The sequence below is a fragment of the Macaca nemestrina genome, chromosome 14 (genome assembly GCF_043159975.1).
Source record: "Macaca nemestrina isolate mMacNem1 chromosome 14, mMacNem.hap1, whole genome shotgun sequence".
NCBI lineage: Eukaryota > Metazoa > Chordata > Mammalia > Primates > Cercopithecidae > Macaca > Macaca nemestrina.
In genome coordinates this window covers 116,194,187-116,221,908 of record NC_092138.1, presented here as the reverse complement: position 1 = coordinate 116,221,908, position 27,722 = coordinate 116,194,187, and the positions used below count along the sequence as shown (strand labels likewise).

At 56.2% G+C, this 27,722-nt stretch overlaps 1 protein-coding gene across 1 annotated transcript in view; it reads right to left on the bottom strand.

Moving 5' to 3' along the window:
- Positions 1 to 27,668, bottom strand: part of LOC105471890 (olfactomedin 1) — a 42,638-nt gene extending 14,970 nt beyond the window's left edge. The window contains exons 1-5 of the mRNA XM_011724695.3: positions 27,196 to 27,668; positions 24,989 to 25,138; positions 18,472 to 18,627; positions 15,146 to 15,365; positions 6,808 to 6,914 (exon numbers count right to left, since the gene is read on the bottom strand). Coding sequence (XP_011722997.1) covers positions 6,808 to 6,914; positions 15,146 to 15,365; positions 18,472 to 18,627; positions 24,989 to 25,138; positions 27,196 to 27,345 — 783 coding nt within the window. The 5' untranslated portion in view covers positions 27,346 to 27,668. The remainder of the gene's footprint in view (positions 1 to 6,807; positions 6,915 to 15,145; positions 15,366 to 18,471; positions 18,628 to 24,988; positions 25,139 to 27,195) is intronic.
- Between the last annotated feature and the right edge of the window lie 54 nt (positions 27,669 to 27,722).

The window sequence follows — 27,722 nt, the reverse complement described above, 5'->3', positions numbered from 1 at the left end:
TTAGATATAGACAGAGCAGTGCGGTCCCGGGGGGCGTTAGATATAGACAGAGCAGTGCGGTCCCGGGGGGCGTTAGATATAGACAGAGCAGTGCGGTCCCGGGGGGCGTTAGATATAGACAGAGCAGTGCGGTCCCGGGGGGCGTTAGATATAGACAGAGCAGTGCGGTCCCGGGGGGCGTTAGATATAGACAGAGCAGTGCGGTCCCGGGGGGCGTTAGATATAGACAGAGCAGTGCGGTCCCGGGGGGCGTTAGATATAGACAGAGCAGTGCGGTCCCGGGGGGCGTTAGATATAGACAGAGCAGTGCGGTCCCGGGGGGCGTTAGATATAGACAGAGCAGTGCGGTCCTGGGGGGCGTTAGATATAGACAGAGCAGTGCGGTCCCGGGGGGCGTTAGATATAGACAGAGCAGTGCGGTCCCGGGGGGCGTTAGATATAGACAGAGCAGTGCGGTCCTGGGGGGCGTTAGATATAGACAGAGCAGTGCGGTCCTGGGGGGTGTTAGGTCCAGGCAGAGCAGTACGGTCCTGGGGGGCGTTAGGTCCAGACAGAGCAGTGCGGTCCTGGGGGGTGTTAGATATAGACAGAGCAGTGCGGTCCTGGGGGTCGTTAGATATAGACAGAGCAGTGCGGTCCTGGGGGGTGTTAGATATAGACAGAGCAGTGCGGTCCTGGGGGGCGTTAGATATAGACAGAGCAGTGCGGTCCTGGGGGGTGTTAGGTCCAGGCAGAGCAGTGCGGTCCCGGGGGGTGTTAGATATAGACAGAGCAGTGCGGTCCTGGGGGTGTTAGATATAGACAGAGCAGTGCGGTCCTGGGGGGCGTTAGATATAGACAGAGCAGTGCGGTCCTGGGGGGCGTTAGATATAGACAGAGCAGTGCGGTCCTGGGGGGTGTTAGGTCCAGGCAGAGCAGTACGGTCCTGGGGGGCGTTAGGTCCAGACAGAGCAGTGCGGTCCTGGGGGGCGTTAGATATAGACAGAGCAGTGCGGTCCTGGGGGGTGTTAGGTCCAGGCAGAGCAGTACGGTCCTGGGGGGCGTTAGGTCCAGACAGAGCAGTGCGGTCCTGGGGGTCGTTAGATATAGACAGAGCAGTGCGGTCCCGGGGGGCGTTAGATATAGACAGAGCAGTGCGGTCCCGGGGGGCGTTAGATATAGACAGAGCAGTGCGGTCCCGGGGGGCGTTAGATATAGACAGAGCAGTGCGGTCCCGGGGGGCGTTAGATATAGACAGAGCAGTGCGGTCCTGGGGGGCGTTAGATATAGACAGAGCAGTGCGGTCCTGGGGGGTGTTAGGTCCAGGCAGAGCAGTACGGTCCTGGGGGGCGTTAGGTCCAGACAGAGCAGTGCGGTCCTGGGGGGTGTTAGATATAGACAGAGCAGTGCGGTCCTGGGGGTCGTTAGATATAGACAGAGCAGTGCGGTCCTGGGGGGTGTTAGATATAGACAGAGCAGTGCGGTCCTGGGGGGCGTTAGATATAGACAGAGCAGTGCGGTCCTGGGGGGTGTTAGGTCCAGGCAGAGCAGTGCGGTCCCGGGGGGTGTTAGATATAGACAGAGCAGTGCGGTCCTGGGGGGTGTTAGATATAGACAGAGCAGTGCGGTCCTGGGGGGCGTTAGATATAGACAGAGCAGTGCGGTCCTGGGGGGCGTTAGATATAGACAGAGCAGTGCGGTCCTGGGGGGTGTTAGGTCCAGGCAGAGCAGTACGGTCCTGGGGGGCGTTAGGTCCAGACAGAGCAGTGCGGTCCTGGGGGGCGTTAGATATAGACAGAGCAGTGCGGTCCTGGGGGGTGTTAGGTCCAGGCAGAGCAGTACGGTCCTGGGGGGCGTTAGGTCCAGACAGAGCAGTGCGGTCCTGGGGGTCGTTAGATATAGACAGAGCAGTGCGGTCCTGGGGGGTGTTAGATATAGACAGAGCAGTGCGGTCCTGGGGGGCGTTAGATATAGACAGAGCAGTGCGGTCCTGGGGGGTGTTAGGTCCAGGCAGAGCAGTACGGTCCTGGGGGGCGTTAGGTCCAGGCAGAGCAGTGCGGTCCTGGGGGGCGTTAGATATAGACAGAGCAGTGCGGTCCCGGGGGGCGTTAGATATAGACAGAGCAGTGCGGTCCCGGGGGGCGTTAGATATAGACAGAGCAGTGCGGTCCCGGGGGGCGTTAGATATAGACAGAGCAGTGCGGTCCCGGGGGGCGTTAGATATAGACAGAGCAGTGCGGTCCCGGGGGGCGTTAGATATAGACAGAGCAGTGCGGTCCCGGGGGGCGTTAGATATAGACAGAGCAGTGCGGTCCCGGGGGGCGTTAGATATAGACAGAGCAGTGCGGTCCCGGGGGGCGTTAGATATAGACAGAGCAGTGCGGTCCCGGGGGGCGTTAGATATAGACAGAGCAGTGCGGTCCCGGGGGGCGTTAGATATAGACAGAGCAGTGCGGTCCTGGGGGGCGTTAGATATAGACAGAGCAGTGCGGTCCTGGGGGGTGTTAGGTCCAGGCAGAGCAGTACGGTCCTGGGGGGCGTTAGGTCCAGACAGAGCAGTGCGGTCCTGGGGGGTGTTAGATATAGACAGAGCAGTGCGGTCCTGGGGGTCGTTAGATATAGACAGAGCAGTGCGGTCCTGGGGGGTGTTAGATATAGACAGAGCAGTGCGGTCCTGGGGGGCGTTAGATATAGACAGAGCAGTGCGGTCCTGGGGGGTGTTAGGTCCAGGCAGAGCAGTGCGGTCCCGGGGGGTGTTAGATATAGACAGAGCAGTGCGGTCCTGGGGGGTGTTAGATATAGACAGAGCAGTGCGGTCCTGGGGGGCGTTAGATATAGACAGAGCAGTGCGGTCCTGGGGGGCGTTAGATATAGACAGAGCAGTGCGGTCCTGGGGGGTGTTAGGTCCAGGCAGAGCAGTACGGTCCTGGGGGGCGTTAGGTCCAGACAGAGCAGTGCGGTCCTGGGGGTCGTTAGATATAGACAGAGCAGTGCGGTCCCGGGGGGCGTTAGATATAGACAGAGCAGTGCGGTCCCGGGGGGCGTTAGATATAGACAGAGCAGTGCGGTCCCGGGGGGCGTTAGATATAGACAGAGCAGTGCGGTCCCGGGGGGCGTTAGATATAGACAGAGCAGTGCGGTCCTGGGGGGCGTTAGATATAGACAGAGCAGTGCGGTCCTGGGGGGTGTTAGGTCCAGGCAGAGCAGTACGGTCCTGGGGGGCGTTAGGTCCAGACAGAGCAGTGCGGTCCTGGGGGGTGTTAGATATAGACAGAGCAGTGCGGTCCTGGGGGTCGTTAGATATAGACAGAGCAGTGCGGTCCTGGGGGGTGTTAGATATAGACAGAGCAGTGCGGTCCTGGGGGGCGTTAGATATAGACAGAGCAGTGCGGTCCTGGGGGGTGTTAGGTCCAGGCAGAGCAGTGCGGTCCCGGGGGGTGTTAGATATAGACAGAGCAGTGCGGTCCTGGGGGGTGTTAGATATAGACAGAGCAGTGCGGTCCTGGGGGGCGTTAGATATAGACAGAGCAGTGCGGTCCTGGGGGGCGTTAGATATAGACAGAGCAGTGCGGTCCTGGGGGGTGTTAGGTCCAGGCAGAGCAGTACGGTCCTGGGGGGCGTTAGGTCCAGACAGAGCAGTGCGGTCCTGGGGGGCGTTAGATATAGACAGAGCAGTGCGGTCCTGGGGGGTGTTAGGTCCAGGCAGAGCAGTACGGTCCTGGGGGGCGTTAGGTCCAGACAGAGCAGTGCGGTCCTGGGGGTCGTTAGATATAGACAGAGCAGTGCGGTCCTGGGGGGTGTTAGATATAGACAGAGCAGTGCGGTCCCGGGGGGTGTTAGATATAGACAGAGCAGTGCGGTCCTGGGAGGTGTTAGATATAGACAGAGCAGTCCGGTCCCGGGGGGTGTTAGATATAGACAGAGCAGTGCGGTCCTGGGGGGCGTTAGGTCCAGACAGAGCAGTCCGGTCCTGGGGGGTGTTAGGTCCAGACAGAGCAGTGCGGTCCTGGGGGGCGTTAGGTCCAGACAGAGCAGTGCGGTCCTGGGGGGCGTTAGATATAGACAGAGCAGTGCGGTCCCGGGGGGCGTTAGATATAGACAGAGCAGTGCGGTCCCGGGGGGCGTTAGATATAGACAGAGCAGTGCGGTCCCGGGGGGCGTTAGATATAGACAGAGCAGTGCGGTCCCGGGGGGCGTTAGATATAGACAGAGCAGTGCGGTCCTGGGGGGCGTTAGATATAGACAGAGCAGTGCGGTCCTGGGGTTGCCCCTCTGCAGCAGCGAAGTAACTGCTTCCTGCTGACAGATCTCAGCGCCACCAGCGTGGGTTTGTGCGGTGCTTTTCCTGCTCTGCATAGTGGGATGGGCCAGATTGCAGGGAGGTGGGAAGGGCACTTATAAGGGGAGGGTGGTGTAAAGGGACTCAGCTTGGAGTGTCAGTGCATGCTACAGACAGGCGCTCCACACTCCCGAGACCCTTCTGCCTCTGGGGGTGAGAACGTGGTCTTGTCATCCACACTGAGATGCCGATGACCCTGATGCTGGAAGGTCCTAGGGAGGACAAACCAGGAAGGGCACACAGACGGCTGCATTAAGGCCCTGTCCTTCCCCCTGCTATTAAGGGAGCTAATACATGAAGAGAAGTGCTTTGGACAGAACCTGCATACAGGACCCACTTGCTTTTTTTTTTTTTTTTTTTGAGACAGAACCTTGCTCTGTCACCCAGGCTGGAGTGCAGTGGCGCGATCTCGGCTCACTGCAACCTCTGCCTCCCGGATTCAAGCGATTCTCGTGCCTCAGCCTCCCGAGTAGCTGGGATTACAGGTGCATGCCACCACACCTGGCTAATTTTTGCATTTTTAGAGAGATGGGGTTTCACCATGTTGGCCAGGAAGGTCTCAAACTCCTGACTTCAGGTGATCCACCTGCCTTGGCCTCCCAAAGTGCTGGGATTACGGGTGTGGCCCGTCCCCGCTTTCTAAGTGCCGGCCAGCATCACCTTGTTTTCATTTCCGTATTATGATCATTATCACCAACATCTGTGGCAAGAGCACGTTCCTGATTCTGAACCTAAGTGGGGTTTTCCAGCGGGGATGTGGACTAAAAGCGTGGTCAGAGTCTTCACAGCTAATTAAATTGTTAGAAAACTTCCAAGCATCAGCTGTCACGATTTAGAAAATAGGACAGAAAAACCTTCTCCCTGACAAACACCGAACACCAATTGTCTCCCAGCTCTGCAGTCTGGCCAGCCCCTCCAGATGGGGACAGGGGCTGTGGGAGGAACAATACAGTTGGCTCCCGGAACTGAAGCCGGGACAAACCGGTTAGGAAAATCCCTGCCAGAGGTCATAAACATGTCAGAAGGGTAACTGAAATAGCTCGGATGGCGGGAGATGGCGGGAACCAATCAAGAACAGCCAACTCGCACCGTTCAAATATCAACCAATCCCAAGCCTGCGTCGTTCAAAAAGACCGCTTTGACTCTGTGCTTGTTTACTGCTGACTATAAAAGACAGTTCCTGACCGTCCTCTGGGCTCTCGCCCGACACTCGGCCAGGGGTCCAGGTTCGAACCTGCAATAAAGATCCTTGCCGCTTGGCTTTGACTGTAGTCTCTGGTGGTCTTCTTTGGGGAATAAACGGACTGGGTACAACAGGGCCACTCCCATGGGAGGCCGGGGGATCAAGACACATGCAACAGGCGCTAGCAAGCCTGCCAGTCCCTCTCCTCTCCCCAGCCATCTTCCTGGAAGGAGGGAGTATGCTGGAGGCAGTGCCGCCCGTGTTTTAAATAGAAGAGATTTCGTGGAAATGGTGGCAATGGTGAAGGAGGGAGGCAAAGAGATCAGGAATCGGAGGGGAGAGAGCTGGGTCCATCCCTTCCATCAAACCCGCTCCAGATAAAGCTTAGAGGCTATCTCACATTTCGAAGGGCCTTTCTCAGTCGGCCCAGGGCAGAGCTGTGTTGTTTGTTTTTAAATGTTTATTTTCTAAGTGTCCTGCAAACCCCTGAAGGAAAGGGGGGCTGGGTGAGCAACACCCACTCTGGCAGCAAGAGCTCAGTTTGCAAATCAAGGGACAGCTTCCCTCCCCCAGCGGGAGCCTTCAGAGGGAACTCGCTTTGGAGGGAGGCTACGAGCCCATGCTGCCCGTGTCCAGGGGTCTGGGCCCCAGGGGCCGAGCGGGGCCGGGCCTCACCATCGGTCGGGCAGCCGCCCTCACCTCCCCATTTTTCAAAGGGGCTGTAGCGTAAAACCCAGCTCCCCAGATAAAGGGAAATATGGTGCCTGTTTCCTCTCCTGAGGTTTCACCCAGTGGGGAAAAGCCTGGGAAAAAAGAACATGGCCTCTTTCCTAAATCAAAAGAAACATGAGTCTCCATCAGCCATGAAAGGAATGGCAAATGAAATACAAATGAGATGTCATTAAAACAAGAAAGGCCTAATGAATTCTCTTCCTGAAGCGGAGGCAAGGACTGGAAAAGACAGGGCTGTGTTTTGGCTCCAGAGAAACGGACTTGGGGCACCAGCCCAGCCCAGCCCAGTCCAGCCCCCTGGGGCCGAGGAGGGGGCCTTGAAGGGGTCTGCAGCCGTGTAATGGGATACCATCATCCTCATGTCACTCCTCGGCCCACAATCTACAACTCTGGATTAGCACAGAGGCCTGGGTCCCTCCTGAGAATCTTCCAGGAACAAACGCCCCCAGGCACCAGGCTGCCCAGTCCACAGGCCCTGGAGGGTGGGCGTGGCTTGTACCCATGTCTGAGGCCCACCAGGTGTCTGAAACTGCTCTTGCCCAAATGACCCCCTATGGCATAAGGGGACACTCACCCGGTTATCACCTTCGGGGGCGAGAGGGTCTGTCATCCAGGATCCAAACCTCGAGCCGGAGGTCTTGACAGTCACGGGGTCACTGATGCCCGTCAACTTCCCGCAAGCTGGAAAAGAGCACGCAGGTCAGGAGAGGGAGGGCGGGGGCCCCGGCCCGCGGTGGTCACCCTGACCCCGACTGCCCAGAGCACACGTGCCATGCGGCGGCTTCTCCTCTTGCCCTCGGGGTCTGGGGTGCTGTGGAAAGATGCTCACGCCCTTGTTTTCACAGACAATTCCCCCCGTCTCGGAAAGGCCACCTCCTCCCCAAAACAGAGCAGCTGTGGCCAGGATAGCAGGGAAAAGCCGTGAGCAGACAGCCGCCCTCCTGCGCTTCACCCCTCCTCTGCCTGCTGCACCCATGGCCTGGGGATGGGGGTGCTGGAGCAGCACCTCTAGGAGAGGGGTCAGCTCTTTCCAAGACTCAATTTTCTTCTCTTGGAAATGGGAACAGCAGCAGCTCCACCCCCAGGGGCATTAGACGTCATGCCCTGACAGCCCAGCCCGTGTGGGGCACAGTTAGGCGCAGTGCGAGACACTGCGTCCAGGCAGGCCCTGTTCCACCACGGCGCAGCAACACCACCAGCGGCCCCAGAACTGACCGGGACAAAGGCCACAGCGGCCTTCGCGCAGAAGGAGCCTGCGCACTTCTCCCACGGGCCTGAGCCAGCTGCTTCTGCCTGTGGGAGGAGCCCAGGCTGGAGCGCTGGGATGTTGAGCACCAGGGTGGATGGGATCCTGGATGTGACCTCAGCAGCCCTCCGTCTCACAGAGGACCGTGGAGGTGAGGAGGGACACACCCGGGCCACCCGGTGATTCGGGTTGAGGCTGGAGCCCCCGACACCCCTGAGGGCTCAGGGCGGCTTCCACACCCGCTGCACAGGAACACAACTCCTCCTGCCCGGAGGCCGGCGTGTCTGCACAGCCACGCAGCTCTTCCACAACGCACGAGCCTCAGCCGCCCTCTGAAGGGCCCAAATGCTCCTGATTCTAGCAGGGACCCTGGATGGGAAGTGGGTGGTTTCCCTGCAGAGGGTAGAGGAAGGGCCCCTCGGCCGCAAGCCCCCACACCCTGCCCTGACCCTCCCGGCCAAGCCCGCCTGTGACCTCCTAGGTCTGCGTGGCACCCTCCGTGGCCTTGCTAGAGCACATGAGTCCAGAGGCCATCCATGTGCGGGGAAGACTGCGGGTGAGTGCGTCTGGACCTCGGCTCAGCCAGGATAATCCCATAGGCAAGCAGGGTGGGGCAGGCTCCAGGCTGGTACCCGGGAGGGCACAGCCCGGCCACTCCCATGCTCAGCGCAGGTCTTGGGGTGCCTCCCACTCTCTCTCAACTGGACGTGGCGAGTGTGCCTGTTATTGGCATCACACAAGACCAGAAAGAGGGACGCTCCCGGCCCCGCCGGCGTGGAGGTGTCTCCGATACCGTGGGTTGGCGGGAGAGCGCGCATCCAGGCAACAGGGGCTTTCAGAGGGACAAGGAGCCCACCGCCCGCAGAAAAAGACTGGGTTTGTCCCCAGATTCCCATCGAGTCGGGCTGCACTGCTCCGAGGCCCTGGCAACCTGGCTCCCGGCCTGCCGCCTCTGCCCCGATTGGAAGAAGAAATGTCACAGCCCTTCTTTCCCCTCCTCCTCCGTGCTTATTCCCCTGTTCCCACTTTCAGGAGGCATTATGTGCTTTCCCAAGTAAATACTGTCCCCTCATGGCTGGCGGCTTTCCGGCAGTGGGGCCGGGTGAGAGGCTGCCAGGGTCTGCTCGGCCGTAGTCCACGTGGGCTCCGGGCCAGGGCCGTGCCTCCCATCTGTGGGAGAAGCAGCAGAAGAAAGGGACGGAGAGGAGATGGCCACAGCTGACCGGCGTCTATGGGGACAAGAAGTAAGAAGATGTGGGGGGTCTGAGAAGTGTCACTAGAGGGTCCTCTTCCAGTAGAGTCCAGCCCAGCTTTTCACCCCAGTGCAACACGTGGGCGGAGAAGAGGAGCTCAGGGGGGCTTCACTAAGGCCCTGGAGGAGCGTGAGGCAGGAGGTGGGAGGCAGGAGCCATGGCTGGGCTCACCCCTCACCCTCCGGCTGCTGAGGGGCCCTGGGCTTCGGGGGAGACAGCAGCTCCCTCTGCACTGGGTGGGTGCTGGGAGAAGCCCTTCACAGCCCCTCTCCAGTCCTCCCTGCCATCCAGAGGCCGGTGTCCCCTAAGACAGCGCTGTGGCCCTGGGAACGTCCCGTGAGGGCTCTCCACGCCGTGGTTCTGTTAGTGGTCCGGAAGGAGAAGCCTAGAGGAGCGGCGGCCCCACGCTGGGTTTTCCATCCAGCAGTGCACGTGGGCTCTGGCCACTTCAGCCTCCTCAGTCAACACGCCGGGCCTTCCGTGACGCTGGCCCACACGAACGCCCGGAACCACACCCGCAGTAGGCTCGTCCCGGTCGCATGACCTCCCAGAAGGAGACCAGGTGTCTGCCCCCGGCCTCGCAGGCAGCCGGCAGAGGCCAGAGGCAGCAAGTCAGTGCTGGGCTCCGCTCCGCCGCCTGGCCCGAGCCCCTCCCTGCTGGTTCACGCAGCTTTGTTCCAGCTGTCCCTCCACCTGGCGTGCAGGTCCCAGCCCCGCCTTCCCACCCACCTTCACTGGCTTGCCCCAAACGGACACCTCTGCCCTAAAGACGTGCCCCTCCTTCACTCTGCCTGGCCTGCCTGTCCTCACGGGAGCCGGAGCCAGCCTCCCACCGTACATCTCCTGGGGCTGCCGAGGAATGTCTGGGTCTTGCCGCCCCAGGGAAGAAACTTCCTGCACTCACCCTGTTTCCTCCAAAACGCAGCCTGGGGATTTGTATGGAATGAATGAATGAATGAATGAATGAATGAATGAATGAATAGCTCATTGCTCAGAAAAGCCTCCTAAGCTGAAGGCTTCACTCTCCATCTCAGTGGAGGAGACGGTGGGGAGGGAGGGTGACCCTCTTCCCTGGAGGATGCTCTGTAACCCCCTCTTCTCCTTATCTATAGATGGGGTAATAACAACAGCGCCCCCTCAGAAGGCTGCTGTGAGAATTAGGGCAGGGACCACCAGAGAGCTTTTGGGACAGCACCTGCCACAGAGTCAGAGCTCCACAGACGTCAGGAGGCATCACTGGGGATGCAGACTGAGGACGTGCGGAGAAGGTGAGCCCAGGTCAATGTGGTCTTCACCCCTCCCACTTCATCCCGCAAACCCTGAACCTGGCAGGTCTGCTCTCCAGAAGATGGCTCTGCCCCAGGCCCACCCTGCCCGGGTCAAGGGCTCCCTCCTCCCTCCCGCATGGGCCCCACTGGCTCAGAGCTGAGCATCACCCTCTCCAACACCCTCTTTTAAATGCAAAAGTGACCCCTTGAAATGAGCCTTAAAATCCTGGCTTAGCGAGGGCGGGGAAGGGTGAGGCTGGCTCTGCACTCTGCTCTTCCAACTGCTGGCGGCATGCACAGCTCCCAGGGCCCTCGGGGCTGGAGGCCACCTGCCCTCCTTGAGTCAGGGAGTTATTTTTGGTTCTCCATCCAGACCGCTTCTGCCAAGACCTCAGGAACTGACAGGATCTAAAAAAGCCTATGGCAGAGCCTCAGCGGCATCTTGGCACATCCAGTTCAGGAAAGCGTCCCTCGCCAGTCACGAGCACTCAGGATGCACGCACAAGGAGGGAAGAGGAGGGGAGAGGCAGGAGAGGGCTGGCTGGGCTTCCTGCACTGCTGGAGGCTCAGGAAATGGCCCAAACGGGCTCTGTCTCCTAGGAAGGCCTAGGCTGGGAGGGCCGGCATGCTCAGCTGGAGGGGCAGGCCGCCCTAGGGCCCCAGATGGGCTCAGAAGGCAGGGCGCTGTGCAAGGCCGGGAGCCTGGACAAGCCGATGCCCCTGCGGATGAGACAATCTGCCTCTTGCTATTCCCAGGAGGAGACTACTTGTGAGCAGCAGCCTGGATGATCTCATAGAACAGGCCCGGGGAGATGCCCGCCGAGGACCTCAGGCCAGAGACAGAGGGGTCTCTGGGCAAGCCCGGAGACAGGCCAGGAGGGCTGAGTGCCCTGAAGCAGGCAGACGGGGTTCCTGGCCTGCCGCCTGTCCTCTGAGTCTATCCTCCTTGGTCCCAGCTTTTATCCCCTGCAATCCGGGAAGACTTAAGCTGGAAGTCTGCAGAGCTGGGAACTTGGACGAACCAATGTCCAAGATACAGATGAAAGAAGCTGAGAACCATGCAGCGTCCCCACCAGGCCTCGAGATCAGACCCAGGGCCTGGGCCGGGGTGGCCACTGAGAAAAGAGTCACGGCAGACCCTCCTCCTCGCACGGCAGGGAAGGGCGGGCCTCCAGGAGACTCTTACCGCCTGTCATCTGGAGAAATTCCTGGGAAGAGCCCCGGCCGCCCGGGGCCCCACTCAGTCAGTGCTTCTGAGCGGCTTTTTAGATTTCGGTTTATTTCCTCCCCTGTCATTCTAGTGGGTTTTCTTTCGGAATCCACTGGCAAGGGCTTAACTCTCTATCCTTGAACGCACCATGTGTGCCGGTGACAGTGGCTCACTGTCTAGCTCCACTCAGGGCCAGGGGCAGGAGGAGACAGACGCTCCCTCTGCCTGGCTGACCCTTTCTCATATCTCGGGGTCAGGGAACAAGAGGGAGGCTTCAGATTCCTTTCCCCCAGGACAGAGTGTAGAACATGGTGCCAGAGCCAAGCCCCAGGCCCTGACAACCCAAGCTGGGATGGGGGCCTGCAACTGGACTTGCATCAACCTAGATACCCAGGCAGGCCCGGCTCCCAGCGGCTGGCAGGGGACTCTGACGCTGGAGCCAGTGGGCTTTGTTAAGATGCGTTCCAGTGAAACAAAAAGACCCGATTGACCCTGAAGCCCGGGCTCTGTCTGTGCTTATGGGTGTCTGGGGGCTTCCTCCTCACCCTTTGGGGAAAAAAAAAGAAATGAAGGAAGCCTTTAGCACCAGAGTGCCAGGATGGTATATCTGGGAGGAGCCCTTCCAATCAGCTGGTCCCCTCGTTTATAGAGAGGACCACGGAGGCCCGAAGCCGACACAGCCCGGGAGCTCCATGGGTAGAGCTGTGTCGTGCACTGACCCTCTCTTCTGGCTTCACTTAGCTTCACTGCTGGGGCGTCTGACTCTGCAGGCTCCCCCTGGAGAGAGGCCCCCAAGCCCAGCTTAGGGGACGAGGCCAGGGGTACGTGGCAGCACTGCCTCTCCCCTTGCCCTGCAACAAGACTTGCTCCAGGAGAACCGACCAACTGCCTCCCTTCCAGAGGATGCCTGAGAGGAGAGGTTCAGATTCCAGTTTCCGGCTGGGCCATTAGGAAAATTATATAATGCCATCAAAAGAGGGATCTTCAGAATTGGAAACGGAAAGCTGATGGAGCCCTGGTCCTTGTTTTCTCTGTTTCTGAGTATGTTCTGGGGTCAGGAATTGTCAGCAACAGTGACTTGAAGAAGGCAGCAGCAAGGAGAGAGCTATCAGGAAGACTTTGGGAGAGCCTCTCCTCCAGGCTTACCGCAGGAAGGGAACCGGGACCCTGTTCACTAGACCATGGAACCTGCAGTCAGACTTCACACCAGCAGGTGCAGCAGGCACACCAAGAAACTGCAGGGTCCGGGATGGGGGAGGAAACTGCCCACTACTGGATGCCACGTCTCGCAGAAGCCCTGCCCACCCAGGATGGCTGGCAGCTTGCGCTGGCTCCACCTTGCAGAAGGCGGGTCTCCTCGGCAACCTCCCAGCAAGGAAACAGGCTGCCAGAGTGGTCCTGAGGCGGGTGCCTATTTGCAAGGCTAAAATGAAGCTAAATTAAGCAGCTGCAGGATATTAATTTGGCGCTTAAGTTACTGAGCTTGAATGAAAGCCTGGGAAGAGGGAGGAGGAAGATCAACAGCTGCTAAATCTTTCTATCTGTGTCTATCAATCATCTGTCAATCAATCAATCACTTATCTATCTACCTACCTATCCAGTCATCAGTCAGCTATCATCACCTCTCTATCCATCGACCTATCTCTGCCTACCAGCACCTTCTCTGCTGGGCACAGTGCTGAGCTCAGAATCTGAAGGACTTCCATGAATTATCATTCTATGAATTACCCCGGAGCTCAGGGACTCCCTGCACCATTTTACAGATGAGGAGGCAGCTGAAACTCGAGAGGGTAAATGCCTTGGGGGAGTCGCACAGCTATGGAGTGGCGCTTACTACCTTACAGAGCTGCCTCCTCTACGGGGGGAGCTCAGTTTGCTGTGTGTCAAGATGAGTCAGGTGCTGGCTACAGGCAGATGCCAGGGCCCCACCTGCAGAAGTTCTGATTCAGCCGCTCTGCCTACGTGTCGCAGCCCTTCCAAAGAAAGAATTAAACGCAGAGGTGAAACCAGGCAGCCGCACTCCAAAGGTGGGAAAACGAGGGCCTCTGGAGGCCTATGAACCCTCTCTCTTTACTCCCAAATCAATGGTGTTAGCAGCCCAAGGACAGCCATGTGATCTCCTTCACAAGACCCAGGATTTGAAGCTACAAGGTAAACTCACCCAGCTACTAAAAATAGGCCAAGCACAGATGGGAAGGCCAGCTCATCCGGGAGGGGTGGTGCCCCCTCGGAAAGGCCCTTGGCTTCTCACTATTTGCAACTTTTTACTCCAAATCCCTACTTTGCTCCCTGGATTCCTTGATTGGAAAATGTGGAGGTTTTTTCTGAGTTTCTCCGTGATGTGCCCTGTCTATTCCAGGGAGGAAAAGACAGTGCTCATGGGGAAATACACAACAACAACAAAAAGATCCTGCCACTGGATACTTGGGAGGCCAAGGGAGACCCCATCCGTGGGAGTGTTTGGAGGTCCCGGAGAAAGGGGCAATGGTGAGGTCACTCAAGGTCATGATGGGGAGAAAGCCAAAGATAGTACCCAATGGAAACAGTCATACAGCCTCATGATCGTTCATACAGCTCTATCATCATCAACATTCCCACAACTCCTAGAAAATCAAATTGGGAAGCCATGGTAGAGGCCATCTGGCCCAGACGCCCCTCCTGGGACTGTCTGAGGTCACCCAGCCACTGTCACACCAGGGCTGGGCACCATGGAGCATGGAGCCGAAAGAATGCAGTTAGCAGCTCCCATGGGACACAGCCAGCGTGCACTCATCAAAATGGATTAGTTCTCCAACCCCCAGCATTTCTCATTGTCTCTGTTTCGGGACTGGGGAACTTGAGGCTCTGTGTGTTCACTGAGAACACCTAGAACAGCGTTTAAAAATCACCTAAAGTGGGAACCTGGGGAAACAAGGGTTTGGCTGACTCTTTTCTTTCCCCTTGAATATTCTCTCTCTTCACCTGACTAACAACAATAGAGGTTTTTCTTTCAAGTGTTGTTTGTGGATGTTTTAGGTTTATCATAAGGCACTTGGAGTGTGTGTGTGTGGAAAGGAGAGTAGAAATAAAAAGGTAACCAAGTTAGAACATCAGAGAAAGCCTGAGATAAACTTCCTAAGGCAAAATCACCCTAAAATCACCCTACGTTACCCTAAAAAGTAGGTAGTATGAAAACAACAACCTCTGTGTTATTAAAAAAAAAAACAGCTTGGTGAGGACAGATGGTTAATATTTCTTAAGAAAAACTAGAAGTGGAATTGGGATTTGAAATGTGCTATTTAAAAGCAGACTCAGACGCTAATGTGTTAAGATTTCTCCTAGTGATTAACTGGAGAGTTGGTAAGGTGAATGGGTAATCAATCAGAAATAACAATCCCAAGGGGTCACCCCACACTGGGAGTTTTTCTTTGGAAACATACCGAGGAAGGGGCTCATTTGCTTAGAGGCTCCTCCCCTTCCAGGCTGTGAGCAGGGGCTCCCTCCCGTGCTGTGAATGGCAGCTCTCCTGTGATGTGATTGAATTTTGCTCCCTTTTTTATTCCAACTATGCATGATTCAATATTTCAGGAGCTCCACCAGCCCCTGTTCTCAATCCAGAGGAATCTGAGATGTGTATTTCCAGCCCTATGAAACTGATGTCTTCAAGGCACACACACATACAGTACGCGCACGCACACACAGTCCGCCAGATGGTATGCTATTTTTTTCCAGATGTGTGACTCAGCGGGGTCTGTGGCCTCTGCACAAGACCCAGTTCTGAACAATGCCCTAGGATGGGTGCGGCCTATGCTCCTCCTTTGCTGTCTCTCAAGATAGCCCTGCCCAGGAGCCCTAATCGAGCCATCACCTCACGAACCTCAGCACCACTCCCTAAGCCTGTGTGTGTGCCGGAGGTGGGCAGTGCAGCGCCACGTCCCGCAGGGTTCTGAGCCTACCTAGTTTTTGCATGCATGCACGGAGCCTTTCTTCAAGATTGGACACTCTGCTCTGAAGTTCATCGTAGTCATAGGCGCCAATTTCCTCTTGCAGCTCGTTAAGGACTGACGTCAGATTCTGGGCCTCCTCTTTAAACTGCAATACCAATTTGGCATCGGCCTTGTACTCTTCCAACACAGGTATCAAAGGCCTAAGTTCATCCATTTTCGCTTTTATCGCCTGTAAGGTTAAAATAAGCTAGTTCAGTGCGATGCATGCAAGAACTCTCGCCCCCTGCCTTGGCCTGGCTTCTCTCTAGGTGAGGGAACGTGTGTCTATTCCCGCTTTATTTACAGGCTTATTTATTCTGGTCCAAATGAGTTAGAAGAGCATATTAAACAGTCCTCAGAACACCAACATATTTGGGAAAGGTCTTTATTGTCAGTTTAGAGTGCAACATCTTAAGGTTACATGCTTTGAGTCACATACACGAAGTTTTTGTTTCTTTCTTTCTTTTTCAAAAAATGCATTGACAAGGGTTCAAACTATTCATGAAATGCAGCTACAGTCGCATGCAAAGGAGGATCCTGGTTGTATTCAAGGTTCCTTAGTGAAATGGTGCTAAGTATTGGAAAATAATAGTAAAAATGCATGGTGCAAAAAGCTCTCTGGCTCTCTTTCATGGTTACATGGGAGTGGACTGCTTCTTCAGTCACTGCAGCATTGAAAAAACTCTTTTAAGTTAGCCCTGCAAGTAAGAAAACGAAATACCGTTGAAGAACTAGCTCACTAGCCTGCCTGAAACAGACAGCCATCAGGAAACACATATTTACATGGTCGTTTAGAAAAAGCCCGCTGTAATGCTCGAGTTAGTCAAAACCAACTGCTTGAAGAGTTATTGAGATCCCCTCATCACAATGTCTGCCGGAATTTCTTTTAATGCAGTTTAGCACAGTCAAGGCAAGCGCTTGCTTTTCTTCCCCCAAAGCCACAGCACCCCAAAATTGGAAACTTGCAGAGATGCCTGTGTCAACCACGTTTGCCAAGACGGGCTACCTCCCAGTTGCTGACGACACCCCCATCGTTAGAGGAGTCTGCCGGAAGCAGAGAAGGGAGTGCTGGCTCAGAGATGGAAATGCTTTCTGGTCAGACAGGTCAACATCTCTCTTTCCAGAGTAATTCATGATGACCAGCCAGATGCAAGGACAAAATGTCCACCTGCCTCTGCTGAGCGCAATCAGCTCGTTTCACCTCAACAGGATTGGGCCTGCTATTATTGTATTTATCATATAGATTTATAACTTAATTAGCTTGCCATTTCATCTATTTCATGTATCGTTTTAAAAAGAGAATTAGTTCTTGCCTCATGCAGGGAGCACATCAAAGAAAAACATTAGCATAAAAAGGACGGGAAGACAGAGACAGAGCACATCAGCAGTTTCCAGTCGGGCAAGGGTGTGTCACTGGACCTGTTCATTTACATCTGGGCTGGATCTCTAATTAAAATGCATGTATACCTTAATTAAGGTGGCATATAATGTTTCAGTCGAATTATACTGAGATGGAGTCAACTGTGGGCATAGCTCTACCTGGCTGCACATATGCATCTATGATTTTAGGTCAAACAAACAGCAGTTTTAATGTCCAGAGTTACCCGGAGAAGCAGAATGCTTCCCACGAGACAGAAAGGAGGCTGGCATCTCTCTCTTCTTTCCCTGCACGTCTATGGCATGCCTTGTCATGGCTAGATTAGGTCAGATGTGAAAAACTGCCCTGAGAGATTCCTGCTCCGGAATGGCTCTCATCAATTCAGCTAATCCTTGGCTAATGTGATTTACCTGCAGCAGCTACAGAATGACAAGGGCCAGTAACGATGTCCCTTCCCAGCTAATATTCGACTTGGCTTGGGCAACACAGGACTCAGACCCCGGGCTTCCAAACCACACTGACGGGGGCTTGGGGGCGAGTGTGTGATGCTGCTGCTGCCACTCAGGCCACCCCTGCCAAGATGGCTTCTGCCACACCAGGGCCAGTGGTGGCCTCCCTACTGCCAAGGGCAACAGTCCTTTCAAGGCACAGAGCAACCTTTGCTGTGCTTCTCCCTGCCCCAAATGACCATTTCTGTAGGGAAAGGCAAAGCATGAAGGGAAAGCACACCCAGCCTCAGAGGAGGAGAAGGAGGAGAGGGAGGAGGAGGAGGAGGATGAAGAGAGGGAGGAGGAGGGGGAGGAGGAGGGGGAAGAGGAGAAAGGGGGAAGGAAAGGAGGAGAGAGGAAGGAAGGAGGAGGAGGAAAAGGGAGGAAGAAGGAGAGGGGGAGGGGGATGAGGAGGAGAAAGGGGAGGAAGAAAAGGAGAGGGGGAAGGGGGAGGAATGAGGAGGAGGGGGAGGAGGGCAGAGGAGGGGGAGGAGAAGGAGGAGAAGGGAGAGGAGGAGGAAGGGAAGGGAGAGGAAGAGAAAGGAGGAGGGGAGGGGGATGAGGAGGAGAAAAGGGAGGAAGAGAAGGAGAGAGAGGAGGGGGAGGTAAAGGGGCAAGGGGGAAGAGGAGAGGGGAGGAGGAGAAGGAAGAGAAGGAGGAAGAGGGGGAGGAGAAGGAAGGGGAAGAAGAGGAGGAGGAGAGGGAGGAGGGAGGAAGGGGGAAGAGAAAGGGAGAAAAGAAGGGAGAGGGGGAGAAGGAGAAGGAGGACGAGAAGAGAAGGGAAGAGGAAGGAGGGGAAGGAAGAGGGGAGGAAGAGGAGGGGAAGAGGAGGGAGAGGAAGGAGGAGGAGGAGGAGGAAGAGGAGGGGAAGAGGAGGGAGGGGAAGGAGGAGGAGGAGAGGAGGGAGGAGAGAGGGGAAGGAGGAAGAAGAGGGGGAAGGAGGAAGAAGAGGAGGAGGAGGAGGAGGAGGAAGAGGAGGAGAGGAGGGAGGGAAAAGAGGAGGAGGGAGAGGAGAGAGGGGAAGCAGGAGGAGGAGGAAGAGGGGGGAGAGGAGGGAGGGGAAGGAGGAAGAAGAGGAGGAGGAGTGAGGGGGAGGAGGAGTGAGGGGAAGGAGGAGGAGGAAGAGGAGGAGAAGAGGGAGGGAAAGGAAGAGGAGGAAGAGAGGAGGGAGGGGAAGAAGGAGGAGGAGGAAGAAGAGGGGGGAGAGGAGGGAGGGGAAGGAGGAAGAAGAGGAGGAGGAGTGAGGGGGAGGAGGAGTGAGGGGGAGGAGGAGTGAGGGGGAGGAGGAGTGAGGGGAAGGAGGAGGAGGAAGAGAGGAGGGAGGGGAAGACGGAAGAGGAGGAAGAAGAGGGGGGAGGAGAGGAGGGAGGGGAAGGAGGAAGAAGAGGGGAGGAGGAGAAGGGGACAGAGACGGGGAGGAACATACATACCTTAAACTGCCTGGCCAGGTGTTGCTTATGACTCTCCTCCACCTGTTTGAACTTGGACTCCAGTCCTTTCATTTGGTTCTCCATCTTCTCCACGTACTGCAAGTCTCTCTGGGTCCGCCTGTCCAAGACCTCTATGGATTGGGACATGTTCTGCACCTGTCAAAAGGGCAACAAGTTCAGCGAAAGAGCCGCCATCGGTGCCAGGCAATCTTCTCTGCCTGCTCGTGCCCACACTGCCCTTTCCCACGCAGCCAGCACACTGGGAACCAGAAGTGGCCCATGCATTATTTACAAGGTAATCGCCAGCATCGGACTGATAGCTCCCCAAACACAGCAAATAGGTTGGGTAAACATTTCCTCTGCCAACGTGTTCTTATCATCAGGGATGCAAATCAGGGGTGTGGGAGACTCAAGTTCCTTTATTGGTTGTAGCTCCAGGCACAGACTGGGTGATTTCTCTTGATCTTTCTCTTTTTTTTTTTTTTTTCAGTGGTGGTGGGTGGGGATTGTTCCTAGTCTTCATGTTGCAGGACAAAATCAATAAGGCAAGCATAAATACCAGCAGAGAGAAATGGCACTCTGAGGCTGCCCCGCCCCCAGGTATAAATTCTTCCTCCTAAATCTCATTGAGTGCCTTGCTGATAAGGTTGATTACTTAAGTGCGGAGTGAAGGAACAAGGGAGCTGCTCTCCCTGACTCTGCATCAAGCTTTTTTCCCTATCTCCTGTGCCATCCATCACACCCCACAGTATCATAGGTAGATGACTGCTCTGCAAACATGTACATTCTGAGCATAGAGTCAGGAATCAATCACCCAGCAAATGAAGAATCGCTGTTTTACATCTTTACGGGCAGATCTGAATTGAGTCTAGCCTCAAGATGGAACTTTAATATTCAACAGGATTCCAGGGAGCTTAAAAGAAAAACAGTTTTAGTGCAGCCACCTGCCAGTGCATTTTATTTGCAGGAAACTGGCGTGTGCTTCCGTGCAAATGCATCTGGGGCTGCAGGGAGGCGGGAGGAAGCTCAGGATTGCCGCAGTGGCGTTTGGGTCATTTTCTCAGAATCTAATCCAATTACTAGGGAGGAAGTTACCTCCATGACAGCAAATCTTCACTTCTGACTTTTGTGCTGAATTTGAAAATACTCTCCTTTCTAGGAACAAATCCATTTGGGGATGAGGCTTAGCTTTGCCTGGTCAGTGTGAAAAGAGAAGAGTGTGGTTTCCACTTCTTACTACACATCCTTCACCCCGCCAAACAAAGTAAAGTAAAATACGAGAGAGCGAGCCTAGCCTCCTCAGTAGGAGGAAAACCACTATGGCCAATCTCAGCACCCCAAAATGCAAGGAATTTCATATCATGTTATTAGAAAGTAACATACACAAACTCATCTTGAAATTTTAAGTTTGTAAAGCACATGATGGGGTGGCTTTAGCTCCCCGTCACCCCTTCTCTTCCCTGGGAAATGCAAGCATACTTCTTACACCGCCCTGCCTGATTCCCTAGCTTGTCTTCCTCTGTCACTTTGAAGACTAACTATAGCACCTTTCCAAAGAAAAGATGTGAAGTTTGGTTTTATTCATCCTTCAAGGCCCAGCCCAAATGCCACCTCCTCCAGGGAGGCTTCCCTGATGAACTGAGTTAAAACTGGCTGCAAACTATTCGGAAACAACAACGTCACTTTGTTGGCGCAATGTCTGCCTAGGAGTGAGCCACACAGCTGTCCCCCCACAGCCTTCTGGACAGGATGCTCATGGAGGGAGTGACACTGGGTCTCATCCACACCTGTAACCCCTGCACAAAGTCCAGTAAATCTAGTGCACAGGGGTGGCCCCTGCAGCCACACGGCCGGAGGAAGCAACAATACAAATGGCAGCGCCAGTCCAGACCCCTCTCTCCATTCCCCTCCTGGCAAAATCCCCAGGAGCGAAGGCCCACAAGTGCCGAGGAGAAGCTGCTGAGCTGCTGCTGGCCTCAGTCAGGAGACCACACACAGTGCCGCAGGTTTTTTGCTCCCCAGAGAACCAACGCTTTTAAAAGATTGCAAAGATTAGACTTGAGATTTAAAAAAACAAATTTTAAAGATACTAAGCTATTCAGCTACCTTAAAACCAAACAATTCCTCTCCTACAGTTCTCCCAACCCTGAAGGCACTTTGCTTTCTGGCCATGGACAAGGCACAGGCAAGGTTTGCCTCCAGCGGACAGTCAGTCCAGGACTGCAATCACGGACCCATCTCCCCACCCTCAGGGAGGGCGTTCCTCTAAGCACAGCCCTTCCTTCATTTTCTTGCCTGCAGGATGTGCCTCTGAGAAGCCAACTGGCAGGCTCAGGGTCACAGAGCTACAGGATACAGTCTATCCCACACTTCACCCAACGCGGCAGCAGGCATTAAGAAGCGGGAGGGGAGGCCGGGCGCGGTGGCTCACACCTGTAATCCCAGCACTTTGGGAGGCCGAGACGGGCGGATCACGAGGTCAGGAGATCGAGACCATCCTGGCTAACACGGTGAAACCCCGTCTCTACTAAAAATACAAAAAACTAGCCGGGCGAGGTGGCGGGCGCCTGTAGTCCCAGCTACACAGGAGGCTGAGGCAGGAGAATGGCGTGAACCCGGGAGGTGGAGCTTGCAGTGAGCCAAGATTGCGCCACTGCACTCCAGCCTGGGCGACAGAGCGAGACTCCGTCTCAAAAAAAAAAAAAAAAAAGAAGCGGCAGGGGGGCCAGCAACACACACAGACACACCTGGCCTCAAGATAACCAACGGCTAATAATTACCCATCCTTTCCCGTGTTCCAGGCACTGCACTGAGTCTGCTGTGTCATTGATCTCATTTGATCTTTACAAAAACCCCGGGAGATGAATACTATTTTGAGTCCCATTTTACACATAGGGAGACCAAGGCTCAGAGAAGTTAAGCAACTTGCTTACTGTCGCACAGCCAGGAGGCCTGCCAGTTCAAGCTGGACTGGCTCCAAAGCCTACACTCTCAAACCCAGAGCCAAGTGCATCTTCAAAGAGAACGGAGCCCGTGCCCCACGCCTGCCACTATCCGTGTCCCTACAGTGCTCGACCCCAGCTGCATGGAATTACCTGGTGAGGCTTCCAGGGCTATACATGTCTGGGCTCCCCACAGGGACCCCAGGGCAACAGAAATCAGAGACTCTGAGGGGGGCGGGGGGCCTCACCAGATGGGTTAAAGGTGAAGCCAGGCCACAGAAACACGGACAGACCTGGCTGGAATATGCTCAGCTGTGACCTAGCCCCATCCACAGGGCACATGGGCTGAGGTTTCCGGAGCATCCTATCCTGCTTCTGCCCATGAAGAGAAGGCAAGAGACGAAAAGAGAAAGAGGAAAGAAAATAGCACACACAGGCCAGGGTGTGCGGGGGAGCTGAGGACGGAGCAGCCCTGCCTCCTGCTAAAATGCACAGTGCATTAAGGAGCGAGGGCCCTCTTTCACAGCAAATGGCTCATGCCCTCTGAAAATAGAGTGCCCGCTATGGCATCAAATGGGGTTTTAAATTTTTAAGCAGTAATGCTGTGGCACGCACAGGCGGGAAGGAATGTTCCAGGGCCTGCAGTCCCAGGGGCTCATGGAGCATTCTGGAATCCATTTCCCAACTCTCTGCTCTCCCGGCAAGAGCCTCCTCCCTGGGCTCAGGGCTCTGTTCTCCTCTCCTGACTCTCCCCAGCCCCCACAGCCCAGAGGCCCCTCCAAGTGCCACCTCCCCACTCTAAGCTTCTGAATAATTAAAGGCTCAATTAGGCTTTGGTCTAGTTTGGTGTTAATAAATGTTGGTGGAATCTGTTAAATGCATCTTACATTAATTCTTTTAAAATGATTTACTCAGGTGGCTAAAGAAAAAAAAATTCTATTTCTTCAAGGGGAGCGTGCCTTACGAACTAGGCCCATTGCCCTGGGTACCACGAGGCAACCTTCCTGCCCAAGAAACAAGGGTCCTGTGGCCATTCCAGACAGGGACTGGGACACAGGAACAGGCAGTGACTCGGAGATTTCAGGGCCCGTCAGAGCTGGGTGGGCGCTCGAAATCTCTAGCCTACCCTCTCCCTCTCCAAGAAAGGGGACTTGCTTTGTCCAGAGTTTCCTGAGGGTTTGTGGTTCAGCGGCAGGAATGTTAACCCGAGTCGGGGCAATGCTTTCCTCTCACCAGGCTGCTCCCACCTTCCCCAACGAGGTGGGCAGTGACAGCACCATCTGTCCCCCCAGCATGGAGCCAGCCCTGAATCACAGAGGCCCCCCACCCCTCACAGGCCTCCTGTCATACTCCTGAGCTGACTCCCATTCCAGAAAGTCCAAGGCCAATCTGCAGGAAGAATCATGGCTTTACCGCTGTGTGAGTGTGTGTGTGAGTGTGTGACTGTGTGAGTGTGTGTGTGAGTGTGTGACTGTGCGAGTGTGACTATGTCTTAGTGTGTGTGTGTATGAGTGTGTGACTGAGTGTGAGTGTGACTGTGTGTGAGACTGTATCTGTGTGTGACTATGTGTGAGTGTTAGTGTGTATGTGTGTGTGACTGTGTGAATGTGTGTGTGCGCGTGTGACTGTGCGAGTGTGACTATGTGTGAGTGTGTTAGTGTGTGTGCGTGCGTGTGAGTGTGTGACTGTGTGTGAGTGTGACTGTGTGTGTCTGTGAGTGTGACTATGTGTTAGTGTGTGTGTGCGCATGTGTGACTATGTGTGAGTGTGTGAGTGTGACTGTGTGTCTGTGTGACTATGTGTGAGTGTGTGTGTATGTGACTGTGTGTGTGACTGTGTGAGCGTGTGTGTGTGTGACTGTGTGTGTGTGACTGTGTGAGCGTGTGTGTGTGTGTATGTGTGACTGTGTGTGTATGTGTGACTGTGTGTGTGTGAGACTGTGTGAGCGTGTGTGTGTGACTGTGTGAGCGTGTGTGTGTGAGAGCATGTGTGTATGTGTGACTCTGTGTGTGTGTGTGTGACTGTGACTGTGAGCGTGTGTGTGTGTGTGTTAGTGTGTATGTGTGACTGTGTGTGTGTGTGTGTGTGTGTGTGGTGTGACCCCACTCCCTCAGGGTGGGAAAGTTCCCTGCCCACAGGCGCTACATGCAAATGCCCCTTTCTTCTGGGGAATCAATAGGTGAAACAGAAGGGCCCACCTTTCCTCCTTGTTCTCTTGGTAACTTTCCTAGGGGGCCCCCAGAACCTACATTAACCACAGAATACGGGGTCCTTGGGTGGAATGTGCCAAAAGGCCGGTGGGCAGTGCCCATCAGAGAAGGCCCCCTGACTAAAGTGGGGAGTGGAGGAGACTGAACCAGGTGATGAGCTCAGCCATGTGGGTCTAGCGCCCACTTCCCTACTAACAGCTGCTTGGCTTGGGACAAATAAGTTCACCTCTTGGGAGCCAAATTTCCCCTTCTTGAAATGGAGTGAAAATTCCCACCAACTTCACATGGTTCTTCTCATGAAGATTAAGTGAAATAACAGATGCAAAATGTTATGCAAACTACACCCTGCTGTCCCCAGGTGGGTTCTGAAGGTGACAATGTGGCCTGCTTTAGCCCCAGGAAGGCGTTCATGGTGAGGAGCACCTGTCCAACCACTGGCCAGGTACAACCATTCAAGGGCAGAAAAAAGATCTTATCTCATAAAATCCAAATGGCCATGCATTCCTGGGCCCACAGGCGCTCTCCGAGGTAGCTGCTGGGTGACAGCCCCAGCCCTATGCATGCAGATTATGACATCACTCAGAGACGAGCCTTGTGTCCCGTCTCACCATGCCCACCCACATGACTTCTCAGTGGAGCCTGCAGTGACAGGGAGGCAGGTCTAGTCCTCTCTTCCTGGGCCACCCATGGAAGTCTCAATCCACCTGTCCATCCACCCACCCATTCATCCATCCATCCATCCATCCATCCACCCACCCACCCATCCATCCATCCATCCACCCATTCATCCATCCATCCATCCATCCATCCACCCACCCATTCATCCCCACCCATCCATCCATCCATCCATCCATCCATCCATCCATCCATCCACCCACCCATTCATCCATCCACCCACCCATCCATCCATCCACCCACCCACTCATCCATCCACCCATTCATCCATCCATCCACCCACCCATTCATCCCCACCCATCCATCCATCCATCCATCCATCCACCCACCCATCCATCCATCCACCCATTCATCCATCCATCCACCCACCCATTCATCCCCACCCATCCATCCATCCATCCATCCATCCATCCATCCATCCACCCACCCATCCATCCATCCACCCACCCATTCATCCATCCACCCATCCATCCATCCATCCATCCATCCATCCATCCATCCACCCACCCACCCATCCACCCCCACCCATCCATCCATCCATCCACCCTTTCATTCATTCACAAATATTCTGAGTGGAGACAAGCCAGGAAAGAGCAGAAATGGGGCCTGCAAGCTAGCCAAGGCTTGGTGTTGGCGTGAGCACACAGGCATGTACCCACGCACACACACGCACACTCTGCACAGACTCACCTTCTCCAGTAGCTGCCTCAGCTGTTTTGTGCGGGCATCCCGTGAACACATGGTCTGCTGTGGGGCGACCACTGTGCAGATACACCTGCCCTCGCTGTCCTGGGCAGAGCTGTACACCTGCCAGCTCTCCTCAGGGTTGGTGGGCAGCACCTGGAGAGGGGCGGGGCGGGGAGGGAGAGGGAAGGAGAGAAAGGGAGACCATGAGGTTGTGTATCAGAGCCAACAACCAGGGGAAAGTGTCCACATCCACCCCCAGGAAAAGGCGTAAGGAAATGGTCCCAAGACATGTTTGACCCAAAGGGAAGAAAGGGTCCCTGGGAACAAAGAAGCATAGGTCTCCCGTTAGGAGGCCCAGGGCTGGAAGGATGTCAAAGAGGCAAGAACCTTTACATTCTTAAAATTCAAGTTCAACTCAAGGGATGTCTGGAGTTTGTCATCTGGCCAAACTGATCTGCTGGGTGGATGGAAGGGGCAACTGGAGGCCACAGACTGGCAAGGGGCAAGACGGGAAAGCAAAGGTTGGGTGGCTCGAAATGGGCATGTATGTCAGAAACAGGATATCCTTCCCGTAAGTCAAGCACGGGTGACTGGCACCACCAAGCCTCGCCCTGCCATTCCCTGACACTTGCAGAAGAAGCACCCACTGTAACAGCCCCAGATCCAGCAGCCTATTCGCCCAGAGCTGTGATGAACCCCGAGCCGCAGCAACCTCCCTGCCGGCAGCGTGGCAAAGGCTGACCCAAGAAAACACTAGGTTTCCAACTCCTCGTGGGCTCCACCCACGAGCCATTTGGTGAATGTCACCAAATTGCCGGTGACATGCTGTGCAGGGGTCACCCCCAACCTCAGTCCTGAGGTTTGCCCAAAGACCACCAAGAAACCGGAGCTGCCTATGTCGGGTCTAACCTCACAGCCCAGCCCAGCCCAGCCAGGTACCGGGGCAGGCACTCATGAGCCTCCACGCTCCACCCTGCTGCCGGCCCCACTGTCTCTAAGCACGCTCCCCTCCGGTGGCATCAGGTCATCTCTCCGCTATTTTTAGCATGAAGATGGGGAGGAGAAGTTGGGCGGGGAGAATCTATAGTAGTCATATCTTTAATCTCATTCATTCCTAACCCAAGAAGATCGGGACCAGCAGGCCGGAACAAAGTCATCATGGAGGAATCGCCCTCAGATTCCTGAAGGAGCTGCGGGGGTGGCCTCAAGAGGAGTCTTAGGAGGGAGCCACACCACGGAGCCCTCTTCGCAGAGCACTGAACCTCTGGCAGCAAAAAGGGAGAGGGAGGGAGACTCATGTCCTTCACCTCTCCTTTCAGCCTAGAGGGGCAGTGGTCTGGGGCGCGCCTTCCCAGCAGCAACCCCTTCCCCCGCGGCCCTCCGGGTGGCTGGTTTCAGCTCAGCCTTGCCCAGCCATCTAAGTCAGTTCTGCCCAGAAGCAGCCCTGGCCACGGTTCCCCTCCCGCTAGGCTCGAGAGGGAGACTCGATTTCAGTTTCAGAGGCCAGGAGGGAGGGGTGCGCGCAGAAGACGAAGGCAAAGGCGAGGCAGTGAGCACCCAAGGGCAGGCTCCCAGGGGCCCCACCCCAGCCCCTCGGCACCGTCCTCCCAGGGGAAGGAACAAACCCTCCTATGGACTGGGGAGGAAAGAGCGTCTTGGGACTTTGGGAAGGAAGGCGCGGACAGGAGCTTCAGAGCCCACCGGCCGGGGCCCCACTCCCAGTCCGGTCGGGCCAGTCTGGCTTTTACAAACTAGGGCGGGCTCAGAGTCCCCGCTGGACCGAGCCCAGACTAGGGTCTAGCGGTGGCTCCACCCCTCACTCGCTGAGTGTGACCTTGGACAAGTCCCCAAGTCCCCAGCCTTAGTTTTCTAACCTTTTCAATGAGGGGCTCATGATTAGTGACCCAGGACTCCAAGCCTCCGAACCCCCACCAAGCTCCCCGGGCCCCGCGGCTAAGCGCCCAGGTGAAGGAAACGCCGCCCCAGGGGTGCGCGGGGAAGATCGAGTGGCCCAGGCTGGGGGAGTGGGGAGCAGGGTCACCACTGCTGCGCCGGCTCGCGACCCCTGCCCTGGCCCGCCCTGTTCCCTGCCACCTCCCTGGGCAACTCGGGTCCCGCGCGGCGCCCGCCCAGCCCCGAGCTCCGGACGGAGAAGGGGGAGGAGGAGGAGAAGGAGGGGCCGCGCCAAGGCGGCCGGCGGGCGCACTTACGCCGGTGCTGCGGTCCAGCGTCCCGCCGCCGGCCGCCGAGAGCTTGGTGGTGTTGAGGCCCACCAGCGAGGGCAGCGTCTGGGACATCCAGTTGGTGATCATGGCCATGGTGCTCAGCACGACCCCGATCTTGAGCAGCGGCACCGACATCGCGCCTCGAGCTGCCTCCAGCGCCCGCTCCAAGCTGGCGCTGGCTCCCGCGCCCGGGCGGCCTTCAGGCGGCGGGCACCGCGGCGGGCAGGGGCGCCCGGCTGTGTCCCCGCGCCCCCTCGGCCCGCCGCCGCCCGCCCGCCGCCGCCGCCGCCCCGCGCGCCCCGGCCATCGCCGCGCCTTCCCCGGGCGCCAGGGAGGGTGGCCAGGCGGCCTCTGCCCGCCGCGCTCCGCGCCCCGCGCTGCCCGCCCCGCGCCCCGCCTTGCCCGGCTGCGTCCCTCCCGGCTCCTCAGCCGCCACCGGGAAGCGCCGTCCGGCTCTGAGCGCTGCGCTGGCTGCGCGCGGGGGCCGCGGCCGGGAGGCGGGGCTCGGCCGG